This window comes from Mauremys reevesii, linkage group 3 (assembly GCF_016161935.1).
Source record: "Mauremys reevesii isolate NIE-2019 linkage group 3, ASM1616193v1, whole genome shotgun sequence".
Taxonomy (NCBI): domain Eukaryota; kingdom Metazoa; phylum Chordata; order Testudines; family Geoemydidae; genus Mauremys; species Mauremys reevesii.
In genome coordinates, this window is record NC_052625.1 from 160,358,420 (window position 1) to 160,371,370 (window position 12,951).

General features: G+C 45.1%; 1 protein-coding gene across 3 annotated transcripts in view; it reads right to left on the bottom strand.

Moving 5' to 3' along the window:
• The window catches only part of LOC120401495 (isoaspartyl peptidase/L-asparaginase-like), a 227,252-nt gene that overhangs the window by 34,477 nt on the left and 179,824 nt on the right, over window positions 1-12,951 (bottom strand). For all 3 annotated transcript variants that reach the window (XM_039531576.1, XM_039531577.1, XM_039531575.1), the window contains exon 5: window positions 9,366-9,484. In XM_039531576.1, the coding sequence (XP_039387510.1) occupies window positions 9,366-9,484 (119 nt within the window). The remainder of the gene's footprint in view (window positions 1-9,365; window positions 9,485-12,951) is intronic.

Consider the following 12,951-nt stretch of genomic DNA (forward strand, 5'->3'; position numbering starts at 1 on the left):
TAAGAACACAGTGAATGGCTTTGTAAAACCTTTACTTCACTAGAATTTATGGATAAGCAGACAAAAGTGTTCTGCTTTGTATAAGGAGCTTAGTTTAAGGCTACATCTATACTATGATCTAGGAGTGTGAGTCCCCTGCTCCATACACATTCATGTGGTAGCTCTCATTGAGCTAGCATGAGTATAGAGTGTAGCTATGGTAGCACAAATTGCAGAAAGTCCAGAGAAGAGCAACAAAAATGATTAAAGGTCTAGAAAACATGACCTACCAGGAAAGATTGACAAAATTGGGTTTGTTTAGTCTGGAGAAGAGAAGACTGAGGGTGGACGTGATAACAGTCTTCAAGTACACAAAAGGTTGTTATAAAGAGGAGGGTAATAAATTGTTCTGCTTAACCACTGAGGACAGCGCAAGAAGTAATGCAAGCAAGGAAGATTTATGTGAGACACTGGGAAAAACTAATCCTAACTGTAAGGATAGTTAAGCACTGGAATAAATTACCTCAAGAGGCTATGGAATCTGTGTCATGGTCTAAGACAAACACCTGTCAAGGATGGTCTTGATAGTACTTAATCCTGCCTCAGTGCAGACGACTGGACTAGATAACTTATCGAGGTTCCTTCTAGTCCTACATTTCTATGATTCTATAGCAGCAACAGAGGCATAGCTTAGCTGTGCTGCGTATGTACTCATCGGTTTCATGCATGTTTGTGTTTCGCATGGTGAAGGCATGCATCTGCTGCCACCACCAATGTTACCCTGGCTACATTGCTATTTATATTCATGCTATCTCAATTATAGCTACCATGACTATATGTTTGCATAGGCACCGACTCCGTGGGTGCTCTGGGGCTGGAGTACCCACAGAAAAAAAATAGTGAGTGCTCAGTACCACCGGCAACCCTGCAGATAAGCACTTCCTCTTCCCCCACAGCACCTCCCACCCGCCGTCAGCCCCACCGATCAGCTCTTCCCCCTCCCTCCCAGCACCTCCTGCCCACTACAATCAGCTGTTCAGTGCTGTGCAGGAGGTGCTGGGCATGGGTGCCAGGTTTATATAATTTTTGGTGGGGCCCAGAATGGAGCCATCCCATCCATAGGACGGACCAGGGCAACCCCCCCGGCTCCGGGCTCTGGGGGGCCCCACACTTCAGGGGGACACAGGGTCCAGGGCAGCCTGAGGGGTTAGTGGGAGGCCTGGTGCAGGCAGCAGCAAGTGACCTGGCTGCAGCCCACCCCTGCTCTACCCCCCCATCCCCATTCCACCTCTTCACCCAAGCCCCCACCCAGCCTCTTTCTGGCTTCCTCACCCTCCCCCAAGTGATGCTGGGAGCTGGCGGGACGGGGCAGAGTGGGGTGGGCTGGGTCCGGGTCGCTCACTGCTGCCAGCGCCAGGCCCCCTCGCTAGCCCTCCAGGCTGCCCTGGACCCTGCATCCCCCTCAAGCATGGGGCCCCCAAAAACATGGTAAGCCCAAACATCGGTGGAGCCAGGCTCACGTTCCTAAATATTGGTGGAGCATGGGTACCACAGGCTCATATAACTCGCCGCCTATATTGCTGGGGGGCAGGGGGAGGAGCAGTTGCAGAAAGAGGCGGGGGAAGGGTGGAATCGGATGGGGAGGGCGGGGGCAGGAAGATGCAGTGCAAGAGTGAGAGTGGGAGTTTGGGGGAAGGAGTGGAGTGGGGGCAGGGCCTGGGGTGGAGCGGGGATTGAGCACCCTCTGGGAACTGAAGAAGTCATTGCCAATGGGCTTCGCCACCCTCGTACTGAAATAGTTTTTCCTAATATCCAACATAGATCTCCCCCACTGCAACTTGAGACCATTGCTCCTTGTTCTGTTAACACCACTGAGAACAACCTAGCTCCACCCTCTTTGGAACCCCCCGTCAGGTAGTTGAAGGCTTCTATCAAATTCCCCCTTGCTCTTCTCTTTTGCAGATTAAATAAGCCCAGTTCCCTCAGCCTCTCCTCATGTGCCCCAGCCTCGTAATCATTTTTGTTGCCCTCCGCTGAACTCTATCCAATTTATCCACATCCTTTCTGTAGTGGGGGGCCCAAAATTGGACGCAGTACTCCAGAAGTGGTCTCACCAGTCCCGAATAGAGGGGAATAATCACTTCCTTCAATCTGCTGGTGATGCTCCTCCCAATATGCCATTAGCCTTCTTGGCAACAAGGGCATAATGTTGATTCATATCCAGATTCTCGTCCACTGTAATCCCCAAGTCCTTTTTTGCAGAACTTCCGCTTAGCCAGTTGGTCCCCAGTCTGTAGCAATGCCTGGGATTCTTCCATCCTAAATTCAGGACTCTGCACTTGTCCTTGTTGAACTTCATCAGATTTCTTTTAGCCCAATCCTCCAATTTGTCTAGGTCACTCTGGACCCTACCGCTACCCAGATGTCTCTTGATTCCAAGGAGAGGTGGGGCCATAGCACAGAGGAGAGGGTCAAGAAGGAGGCAAGGTTATGCAGATATAGTTAGGGTCCTGGATTGCTTTAATCTAGCTCTGAAAATCATCCCTATACAGAGATTCAGCCCTAGGCCTGTGGGAGTTAATTGGACGCAGAGGCCTTTTGTTGGCCCTTTGCACAGAGGTAAATTTCACCCTCCATGTAGAATACAATTCCCTGTTCACAGATGGCATTTTAGGGATAAGTAGTTGATTAGAAAGCTGGAACTTTCTCCTGAATTCTTACTTGATGATCAAAAGTCTGACTCTACAAGGTTAAGGGAACATAATGGATATTAACTTATTCAAACAAACTACAAGAAAATTTAGGAAGCCCTGAATTTAAGTTTGACCAGAACACAAACAGGAAACATTTCTTCTTTAAAGTTTGCAGTGTTGTTGTAGCCATGTTGGTACCAGGATATGAAAGAGACAAGGTGGGTGAGGAAATACCTTTTATCAGACCAACTTCTGTTCATCAGACAAGCTTTCAAGCTCCACAGAGCTCTTCTTCAGAGCTTGAAAATGTGTCTCTTTAATTAACAGAAGTAGGTCCAATAGAAAATATTACATCACCCACCTGGCCTCTCATCAATTTAATACCTTAAAGTGGTCAGAGCCTTGGTTTTACATCACATTCAAAAGAGCATCATGCTCCCTAACACTACATATAGATATTGTGCTATACCTCACTGAATCAGACATAAGGGAACCACCAAAACCACTTCTTAAAGCATCTGGATCAGGGATCGGCAATCCTTGGCACTTAGCCTGTCAGGGAAAGCCGCTAGTGGGCTGGGCCAGTTTGTTTACTGCAGCGTCTGCAGGTTTGGCCAATCGCAGCTCCTACTGGCCGCGGTTTTCTGTCTCAGGCTAATGGGGGCTGCAGGAAGCGGCACGGGCCGAGGGATGTGCTAGCTGCCTTTCCAGAGTCTGGTTCTGATAAAAGTAGCCTGACAGACAGAGAAGAGACTCTGGGAGAATCAGAGGGGTTGTGGAGAAACACAAACTGATTCTCTGATTCTGAAGTGGTGCCTGAGCTAAGTTAAGACTAATTAACCTAGCAAGGAAAGGTTAAGTTTAGGTACAACAGAATGTGTTTGGGTTTCTATTGTTTTAACAGTTTCTCTCTGCTTGTTAAATGTCTACGAACCACTAAGCCATTCTTGTTTTTGAAGAAGTGCTGATCTGATAAAAATACATGGGCCAGGCAAGATTTTCAGAGGAGCTCAGCTCCCACCCATCTAGACACCTAAATGAAGAGGTTAGATTTTCAAATATGCTCAGCAGCCAGCAGCTCCCCTTTTAAACAATGGGAGGTACTGCATGCTGAGCAGTTTTGTAAATATGACCTTTTCATTTAGGTGTCTAGAGGACAGCTGAGCTCTTCTGAAAATGTGGGCATACAGGAACAAGTTTCATGATCATGTGGTTTGGGAGTGATCAGGGCCTATTAATGCTATGTTTAGAATTATAGAAACAAAACTATTGTTTCCACATTAAATATAGCATACATTAAATTGCTAGACTAAATTATTAATATCCATTTTCTCAACATTACCCCCTGCCAAATATATTTATATTCTCTCTTTCTTTCACACACACACATTTTTTCATTACTGTTTTATTGTTAGTGTGGCATTTGTTTGTATTTTTGTACTGCATCCTTTTAACATGAGTTCTTCTTATGATGAATTTCACCCTAATGCAGGGGGCCTAAACTGTGACCCAGACACAATTTAAAGGCCATGTTAAGGAAGGGCTCAAGTGATTCAGAGGCCCTTGTGTGGATCCTCTGCACTAGGTGAATTTCACCTATTTGGAACATATCCAGCCCCTAGCATCCTGCTCAAGTAGCTGGGATTGGCACTTGGCAGATGTATGGGGTTCTGAGAAGAAATCCTACCTCAGGTTACCCTCTTGCATCTGAAGAAGTGGGTATTCACCCACGAAAGCTCATGCTGCAGAATGTCTGTTAGTCTATAAGGTGCCACAGGATTCTTTGTTGCTTTTACAGATCCAGACTAACACGGCTACCCCTCTGATACCTCAGGTTGTGGAGCCATGCAAGGCTCAACACCAAATAGGGGTGTCTGCCCAATCTAGCCACCCCTCCTTTCTTCAGTGTAACTCCATGGCCATAAAAGAGTAGGCTAGATTTGACCAATATTTCAAGGAGTATTTACTACATAACTGTAGAACAGGGGAACATACTCCAAATTTTCATTTATGCAAATTGCTTAATGTTTTCCTGGGCCCATCAGTGGTTATCCTAGGTATATATTTTGTTCTCTTATCATAAAATGTGAACACTGCATAGTTATAAACTGTGGTAAACAACACAATAGGCATATCTGAAGATCTTGCACTGTTTTAACTCTTTTCCTCTCAATAACTATCTTCCATTACTATCTCTGACTGTTTTACTTTCTAAGTTAAATTTAGGGACAGGAGCTCGTCATTTTTACTGGTGTGTTAAGTTGAAACACTCACTGATGTGTTATAAAATAATAAGAATAGCAAAATGATAGGTAAATGGAACACACTCAAATCCTTTGCTAAATAACAATGCTATTTCTATAGGGCTCATCTGACAGAGATTTACTTCTGCCTTACAGGCCAGATCCAAAGCTGATTCTAGCCTGTGGAAAGCCTCTCAGTGACTTTGATGGTCTTTCACTTGGGGCTTTTGTGCAGAAGTTACAGCAATACTTCACTCTGCTTCTGGAAGACAGAGTTTTGAATGTCTGGTGCCTCATTTCTTCCTAGTGACTCTTCTGCCATTACAAACCAACAGGAGCCCTGTATTATGATTTCTACAGTTCTCTAGCTGAGTTTTGTGCTTTTAAAAATAACATTTTTTCTCCCTAAAATTTCTTAGCATTATTTGCAGTTTCCTTTGGGATGGAACTTTTGGTTTTGGCTATATGTTTTTTTCCTTAAATTATGAGGCCCTTTCGGGCAGTTCTTTATCTGACTGTTTTCCCAATTGCTGTACCTCTAGCCTTTCCTTCCCTTGGCCCAGCAAGCATCTTTTTTATTCTTTATCCCTCTTTGTGCCTCTTAAAGCTATTTCTGTACTTGTCTTGCAGTTGTATATTTCTGACCAGTAAATGCTCTTTCAAGATATACCTTTGTGACTGGCAAAACAATTCCGCCCAAAGCAGTCCCCTGGAAATCAAATGTCAGCCTGATAATTTCTATAGTGGACATAAAAATCTTGACTGACATATGTCTCAGGAAAGAAAAACCTAGAAATCTAGAAATCAGTCTTTTGAGACTATCAACTTTGAAATTTCATTCCAATTAGCCCAATTTGTCAAGAAATTCTGATAGATATTTGAATGCCTTCGAGTGAATGGATTTTTCTAGTCTGTTTTTCGCACAGTACAGGCCACCGCTATTTGTCTTTTCAAAAATTTAATGAAAGTGAATCCAAGTTTCCCGATACTAAGTATGCATATACATTTATCACTGCTACGCTTATAGCTCAGGGAATTGTGCATCACAGTTACTTTGGAACCCTTTTTGTCCCCTTTGAGTTAAAACAAAGGTAGGTAGCACACAGCTCAGAAGACTAACACAAAGAATCACACACACATCCTCATACCTAGATATTAATCTTTCCTCACAAGGATTTGCAAGTTCCTATCTGCTGACCTAAGCCCTGTCTCTGGCTGGGAGAAGCAGACTGTCCTGCTTGCAGCATGCTCTTGCTATTGTGTGTCTCAGTCAACCTGTGTGTAAGCCTCAGTCTGCTGACAACCACCTCCTGCATTTTGACTGCTAGTTTGCTGTGGTTTTATACAAATATTATGATGATTTCATAGAACTAAAAATGTAACATTAAAAATACACATCTGAATTTGCATCACATTTTTTTTCCTTTTAGTGGTTTCAGAAGTGAGATAACTAAAAGATATTACCTTACTCTCAGTTTTTGAAAATTATTTTTTCTTCTTACACAGTAACAATTGCAGTAGACTTTCTACAATCTTAGTCAGTATATAGTTTTATTTAACTATGCACTACAGTTCACTTCCTCTAAGCCACCATGCCAAACATCAAAATACAGTGAAACAACAGAGAACATAAGAACAGTCATAATGGGTTAGCCCAAAGGTCCAGCTAGCCAAGTATCCTGTTTTCTGACAGTGACCAATGTCAGGTGCTTCAGAGGGAATGAACAAAACAGGCAATCATTGAGTGATCAATCCCTTGTCGCCCGTTCCCAGTGTAAGCAGAGTCAGGATGAGCTCTACCCTGACATCTGGTGGTGAATTATGGCGCGTGTGGAAAAGAATTTCAGGGGCTGATCTTGCTTGGATAGGCACATCCACCCTGCCTAGCATAGCCCACGGAACCCTAAAATGGTCACTTTGACAGCTGTGGGATCCCCAATGTCTCTGTTATTGGGGCAGGAGGAATAAAGTGTTGTTACCCTGATTATGTGAATGAGGGACTATGAACTGGTTTTATGACACAGGGTCTCACCATCAACTAAGTAGCACTCGCTAGACAAGGGACATGGGTTCCAAAACCCAGTGAATTGAGAGAGGCTGGGGACTGGTATGTGTATCTGATGGTATGGGCCCCTTTTGAGGGCCTGGAACACCAATTGCACCTCCTCTTCTCTCCACTGTTGAATAGCAGAGCTCATTTTGATTTTATTAGAAATCTAGCTAGAAGTTGCTGAGCTGAATTCACTTTGGGCCAATGGTGCACCAGCACTGGGGCTCCCCTACTACAAGCTGAAATCACTAAAAGAGCTAAACTTACTGAGCTGAGTGCTGTGTTAACTAGCGGGGGAGCCTGAAGATATATCACTAAGCAGCTGGCAGAGCGGAGCAGTTTGCAGGATGGGTGGAGCAGCCCACAGAACATGGAGCGGAGCAGTTTGCAGGACAGTTGGACCAGCCCACGGAACAGTGAGCGAGTGAGCGGAGCGGTTTACGGGGACGGCTGGAGTGGCTCACAGGTCGGCTGGTGGAGTGGAGCTGTTTATGGTGAAGGCGGAAGCAGAACTCCATGGAGAGGCGCGGCAGTCGGCCTCGGACCACATAAGGTGCCCATTAACACCCTGTGTGCCCCCCCCCATTTCCACCCAGGCTGGGGGGTAAAACTCTGCAGATAAACGTTTGAACTCTGGGGCGGCACTGACCAGGGACAGAGACTTTTGGGTTGTTGGACTTTGGAGTGATTGGACTTAAGACCCTAAGGGGAAAAGGACACTGCCAAAACTTACTTGGTGGGTCTTTTGCTCATGGTTTATGTTATGAATCCTGTTTGTGGTATTTCCCCAATATGATGCCACATTGTTTCCCTCTTTTATTAAAAGGATTTTGCTAGACTCAGACTCTGTGCTTGCGAGAGGGGGTGTATTGCCTCTTAGAGGCACCCGGGGGGTGGTATGTAATTGTCCCAGGTCACTGGGTGGGGGCTCGAGACGGTTTAGGGTGCATTGCATTATTGAAATGGAACCCCTGAACACTGAACCCGGCCCTTGTTGCTGCCAACTCAGAGGGGCAGAAGGGTTACACCAGCTTTTGGAAAACAGAGGCTAGGGACACCATCCCTGCCTGTCCTGGCTAATAGCTATTATGGACCTATCCTCCATGAATTTATCTAGTTCTTTTTTTAAATCTGTTATAGCCTTGGCCTTCACAACATAGAATCACAGAAAATTAGGGTTGGAAGAGACCTCAGGAGGTCATCTAGTCCAACCCCCTGCTCAAAGCAGGACCAACCCTCTGGCAAAGAGTTCCACAGGTTGTATGTTGTGTGACAAAATACTTCCTTTTGTTTGTTTTAAACCTGCTGTCTGTTAATTTCATTTGGTGACCCCTAGTTCTTGTGTTATGAGAAGGAGTAAATAACACTTCCTTATTTACTTTCTCCACAACAGTCAAGATTTTATAGACCTGTATCATATCCCCCCTTAGTTGTCTCATTTCCAAGCTAAAAAGTCCCAGTCTTATTAATCTCTCTTCATATGGAAGCTGTTCCATACTCTTAATGATTTTTGTTGCCCTTCTCTGTACCTTTTCCAATTCCAATATATCTTTTTTTGAGATGAGGCAACCACATCTGCACACAGTTTTCAAGATGTGGGCATACCATAGGTTTATATAGAGTAGTAACAAACCTCAAAGATTCATTATTACCCTGTAGAATCCCAACAAAATACTTAGAGTGGTATTGCCATCCCCTTTCTGTTACTCAACCTCTTCCCTATCAGCCGTAATTTATTGTGATCGCCTAAATACATTCATCTCAGAACACATTTATATGCTAACTTGCTAGTGGAAATATTATTATCTGAATCTGTTAAACAACTGAAATTTAAACACCATTGTACAAGTGAAAAATTTTAGACCAGAGGTGTCAGCTGCTGAAAGAGAGTGCCCAGTTCACATCCTAAGTAAAATTTCCATATGAAGTACATTCATGGTATTTCAAGAGGATATAAACTTTCTCTTTCACTTCACATCTGGTAAGGTCTCCAGGTCTAATCCCTCACTGCTGTAAATGTGTATTTGAATAAATATTCAGTCTGGATATACAAATGTTTAAAAGCATGATCTGTTCTGCTCACTGTGGCCCAGATTCTTTGCTGTAACTAGCTTGCACTGGGCACAGCAGATAAAGGAAGACATGCCAGAGCCAATTATGGCTCTCTATCTCTCTCTCTGCCCTGCCCTGGGTGCAAGTTAGAGAAGCCCGGAGCTGAGCTCACTGTCACCAATGAGCAAGTAATAAATTATAACTAATAAAAGTGCCACCACAATTTTAATCATCATGTCTATACCATCCCTTAACCAGTTCGCTTTCCCATCAGCATTTATGCTCATTTGTTCCAAAAGTGTTTGATTATTTTTGATTTTTTGCTAGCTGTTCTAAATCTTTTCATACCTATGACTGGGGTGTCACCAACACGTCCAACCATTTTATTTGTGATGCCTCCAGTTGAAGTTGCACAAGCCATGTTACCTTCACAGTCTATAGCAACTGCACCCACTGTGTCATGAACCCTAAAACACAGAGAAAACAATACTGTAACTCGAAGTTGAACAGCTGCATTGACAAAAGCACCACCATACAATAACCATTCAGCACATAAAAATAACACTTAGTACCTAAACAGAGTGCCTTGCATGGTGTCAAGTATCAGAGGGGTAGCCGTGTTAGTCTGGTTCTGTAAAAGCAGCAAAGAATCCTGTGGCACCTTATAGACTAACAGACGTTTTGTAGCATGAGCTTTCGTGGGTGAATACCCACTTCTTCGGATGCAAGTAGTGGAAATTTCCAGGGGCAGGTATATATAAGCAAGCAAGAAGCAAGCTAGAGATAACGAGGTTAGATCAATCAGGGAGGATGAGGCCCTGTTCTAGCAGTTGAGGTGTGAAAACCAAGGGAGGAGAAACTGGTTCTGTAATTGGCAAGCCATTCACAGTCTTTGTTTAGTCCTGAGCTGATGGTGTCAAATTTGCAGATGAACTGGAGCTCAGCAGTTTCTCTTTGAAGTCTGGTTCTAAAGGTTTTTTGCTGTAGGATGGCCACCTTAAGATCTGCTATTGTGTGGCCAGGGAGGTTGAAGTGTTCTCCTACAGGTTTTTGTATATTGCCATTCCTAATGTCTGATTTGTGTCCATTTATCCTTTTCCTTAGAGACTGTCCAGTTTGGCCGATGTACATAGCAGAGGGGCATTGCTGGCATATGATGGCATATATTACATTGGTGGACGTGCAGGTCCACCCTATACCGAAAACCTACCGACCGCTATGCCTACCTTCATGCCTCCAGCTTTCATCCTGGACACACCACAAGATCCATTGTCTACAGCCAAGCACTGAGGTACAACTGCATCTGCTCTAACCCCGCAGACAGAGACCAACACCTAGAAAATCTCCACCAAGCATTCTCAAGTCTACAGTACCCAGACGAGGAAATAAGGAAACAGATCAGCAGAGCCAGACGTGTACCCAGAAGCCTCCTACTGCAAGACAAACCCAAGAAAGAAACCAACAGGACTCCACTGGCCATCACATACAGTCCCCAGCTAAAACCCCTCCAATGCATCATCAGGGATCTACAACCCATCCTGGACAATGATCCTACACTTTCACAGGCCTTGGGTGGCAGGCCAGTCCTCGCCCACAGACAACCTGCCAACCTGAAGCATATTCTCACCAGCAACTGCACACCGCACCATAGTAACTCTAGCTCAGGAACCAATCCATGCAACAAACCTCGATGCCAACTCTGCCCACATATCTACACCAGCAACACCATCACAGGACCTAACCAGATCAGCCACACCATCACCGGTTCATTCACCATGCTTCGGTGGAGCCGCGGGACCAGCGGACCCTCCGCAGGCACACCTGCGAGAGGTCCACTGAAGCCGCGGGACCAGCGGACCCTCCACAGGCACGCCTGCAGGAGGTCCACCGGAGCTGCGGGACCGGGGACCGGCAGAGCGCCCCCTGCGGCATGCCGCCATGCTTGGGGCGGTGAAATGTCTACAGCCGCCCCTGTGTAGAAAGAATAGTAAATACAGCAGGTGATCAGCTTGGCTTAACAGTGAAATCCTTGCTGATCTTAAACACAAAAAAGAAGCTTACAAGAAGTGGAAGATTGGACAAATGACTAGGGAGGAGTATAAAAATATTGCTCAGGCATGCAAGAGTGAAATCAGGAAGGCCAAATCACACCTGGAGTTGCAGCTAGCAAAGGATGTTAAGAGTAACAAGAAGGGTTTCTTCAGATATGTTAGCAACAAGAAGAAGGTCAGGGAAAGTGTGGGCCCCTTACTGAATGTGGGAGGCAACCTAGTGACAGAGGATGTGGAAAAAGCTAATGTACTCAATGCTTTTTTTGTCTCTGTCTTCACGAACAAGGTCAGCTCCCAGACTACTGCATTGGGCAGCACAGTATGGGGAGGAGGTAACCAGCCCTGTGTGGAGAAAGAAGTGGTTCATGACTATTTAGAAAAGCTAGACAAACACAAGTCCATGAGGCCAAATGCACTGCATCTGAGGGTGCTAAAGGAATTGGCGCATGTGATTGCAGAACCAGTGGCCATTATTGTTGAAAACTTATGGCGATCAGGGGAGGTCGCGGATGACTGGAAAAAAGGCTAATGTAGTGCCCATCTTTAAAACAGGGAAGAAGGAGGACCTGGGAAACTACAGACCAGTCAACCTTACCTTAGTCCCTGGAAAAATCATGGAGCAGGTCCTCAAGGAATCAATTTTGAAGCACTTTGAGGAGAGGAAAGTGATCAAGAAGAGTCAGCATGGATTCACGAAGGGCAAGTCATGCCTGACTAACCTAATTGCCTTCTATGATGAGATAGCTGGCTCTGTGGATGAGGGGAAAGCAGTGGACGTGTTATTCCTTGACTTTAGCAAAGCTTTTGATACGATCTCCCACAGTATTCTTGCTAGTAAGTTAAAGAAGTATGGGCAGGATGAATGGATTACACAGGTGGATATAAAGCTGGCTAGATCATCGGGGTCAATGGGTAGTGATCAGTGGCTCCATGTCTAGTTGGCAGCCGGTATCAAGTGGAGTTCCCCAAGAAACCTGGGGCTGGTTTTGTTCAATATCTTCTTTAATGATCTGGAGATGGCATGGATTGCACCCTCAGCAAGTTTGCAGATGACACTAAACTGGGAGGAGTGGTAGATACACTGGAGGATAGGGACAGGATACAGAGGGACCTAGACAAATTAGAGAATTGGGCCAAAAGAAACCTGATGAGGTTCAACAAGGACAAGTGCAGAGTCCTGCACTTAGGACAGAAGAATCTCATTCACTGTTATAGACTAGGGACCGAATGGCTAGGAAGCAGTTCTGCAGAAAAGGACCTAGGGGTTACAGTGGAAGAGAAGCTGGATATGAGTCAACAGTGTGCCCTTGTTGCCAAAAAGGCTAATGGCATTTTGGGCTGTATAAGTAGGAGCATTGCCAGCAGATCAAGGGACGTGATCATTCCCCTCTATTCGCCATTGGTGATGTCTCATCTGGAGTACTGTGTCCAGTTTTGTGCCCCACACTACAAGAAGGATGTGGAAAAATTGAAAAGAGTCCAGCAGAGGGCAACAAAAATGATTAGGGGGTTGGAGCACATGACTCTTGAGGAGAGGCTGAGGGAACTGGGATTATTTAGTCTGCAGAAGAGAAGAATGAGTGGGGATTTGATAGCTGCTTTCAACTACCTGAAAGTGGATTCCAAAGAGGATGGATCTAGATTGTTCTCAGTGGTGGCAGATGACAGAACAAGGAGTAATGGTCTCAAGTTACAGTGCGGGAGGGGTTTTGGTTGGATATTAGGAAAATCTTTTTCACTAGGAGGGTGGTGAAGCACTGGAATGGGTTACCTAGAGAGGTGGTGGAATCTCCTTCCTTAGAGGTTTTTAAGGTCAGGCTTGATAAAGCCCTGGCTGGGATGATTTAGTTGGGGATTGGTCCTGCTTTGAGCAGGGGGTTGGA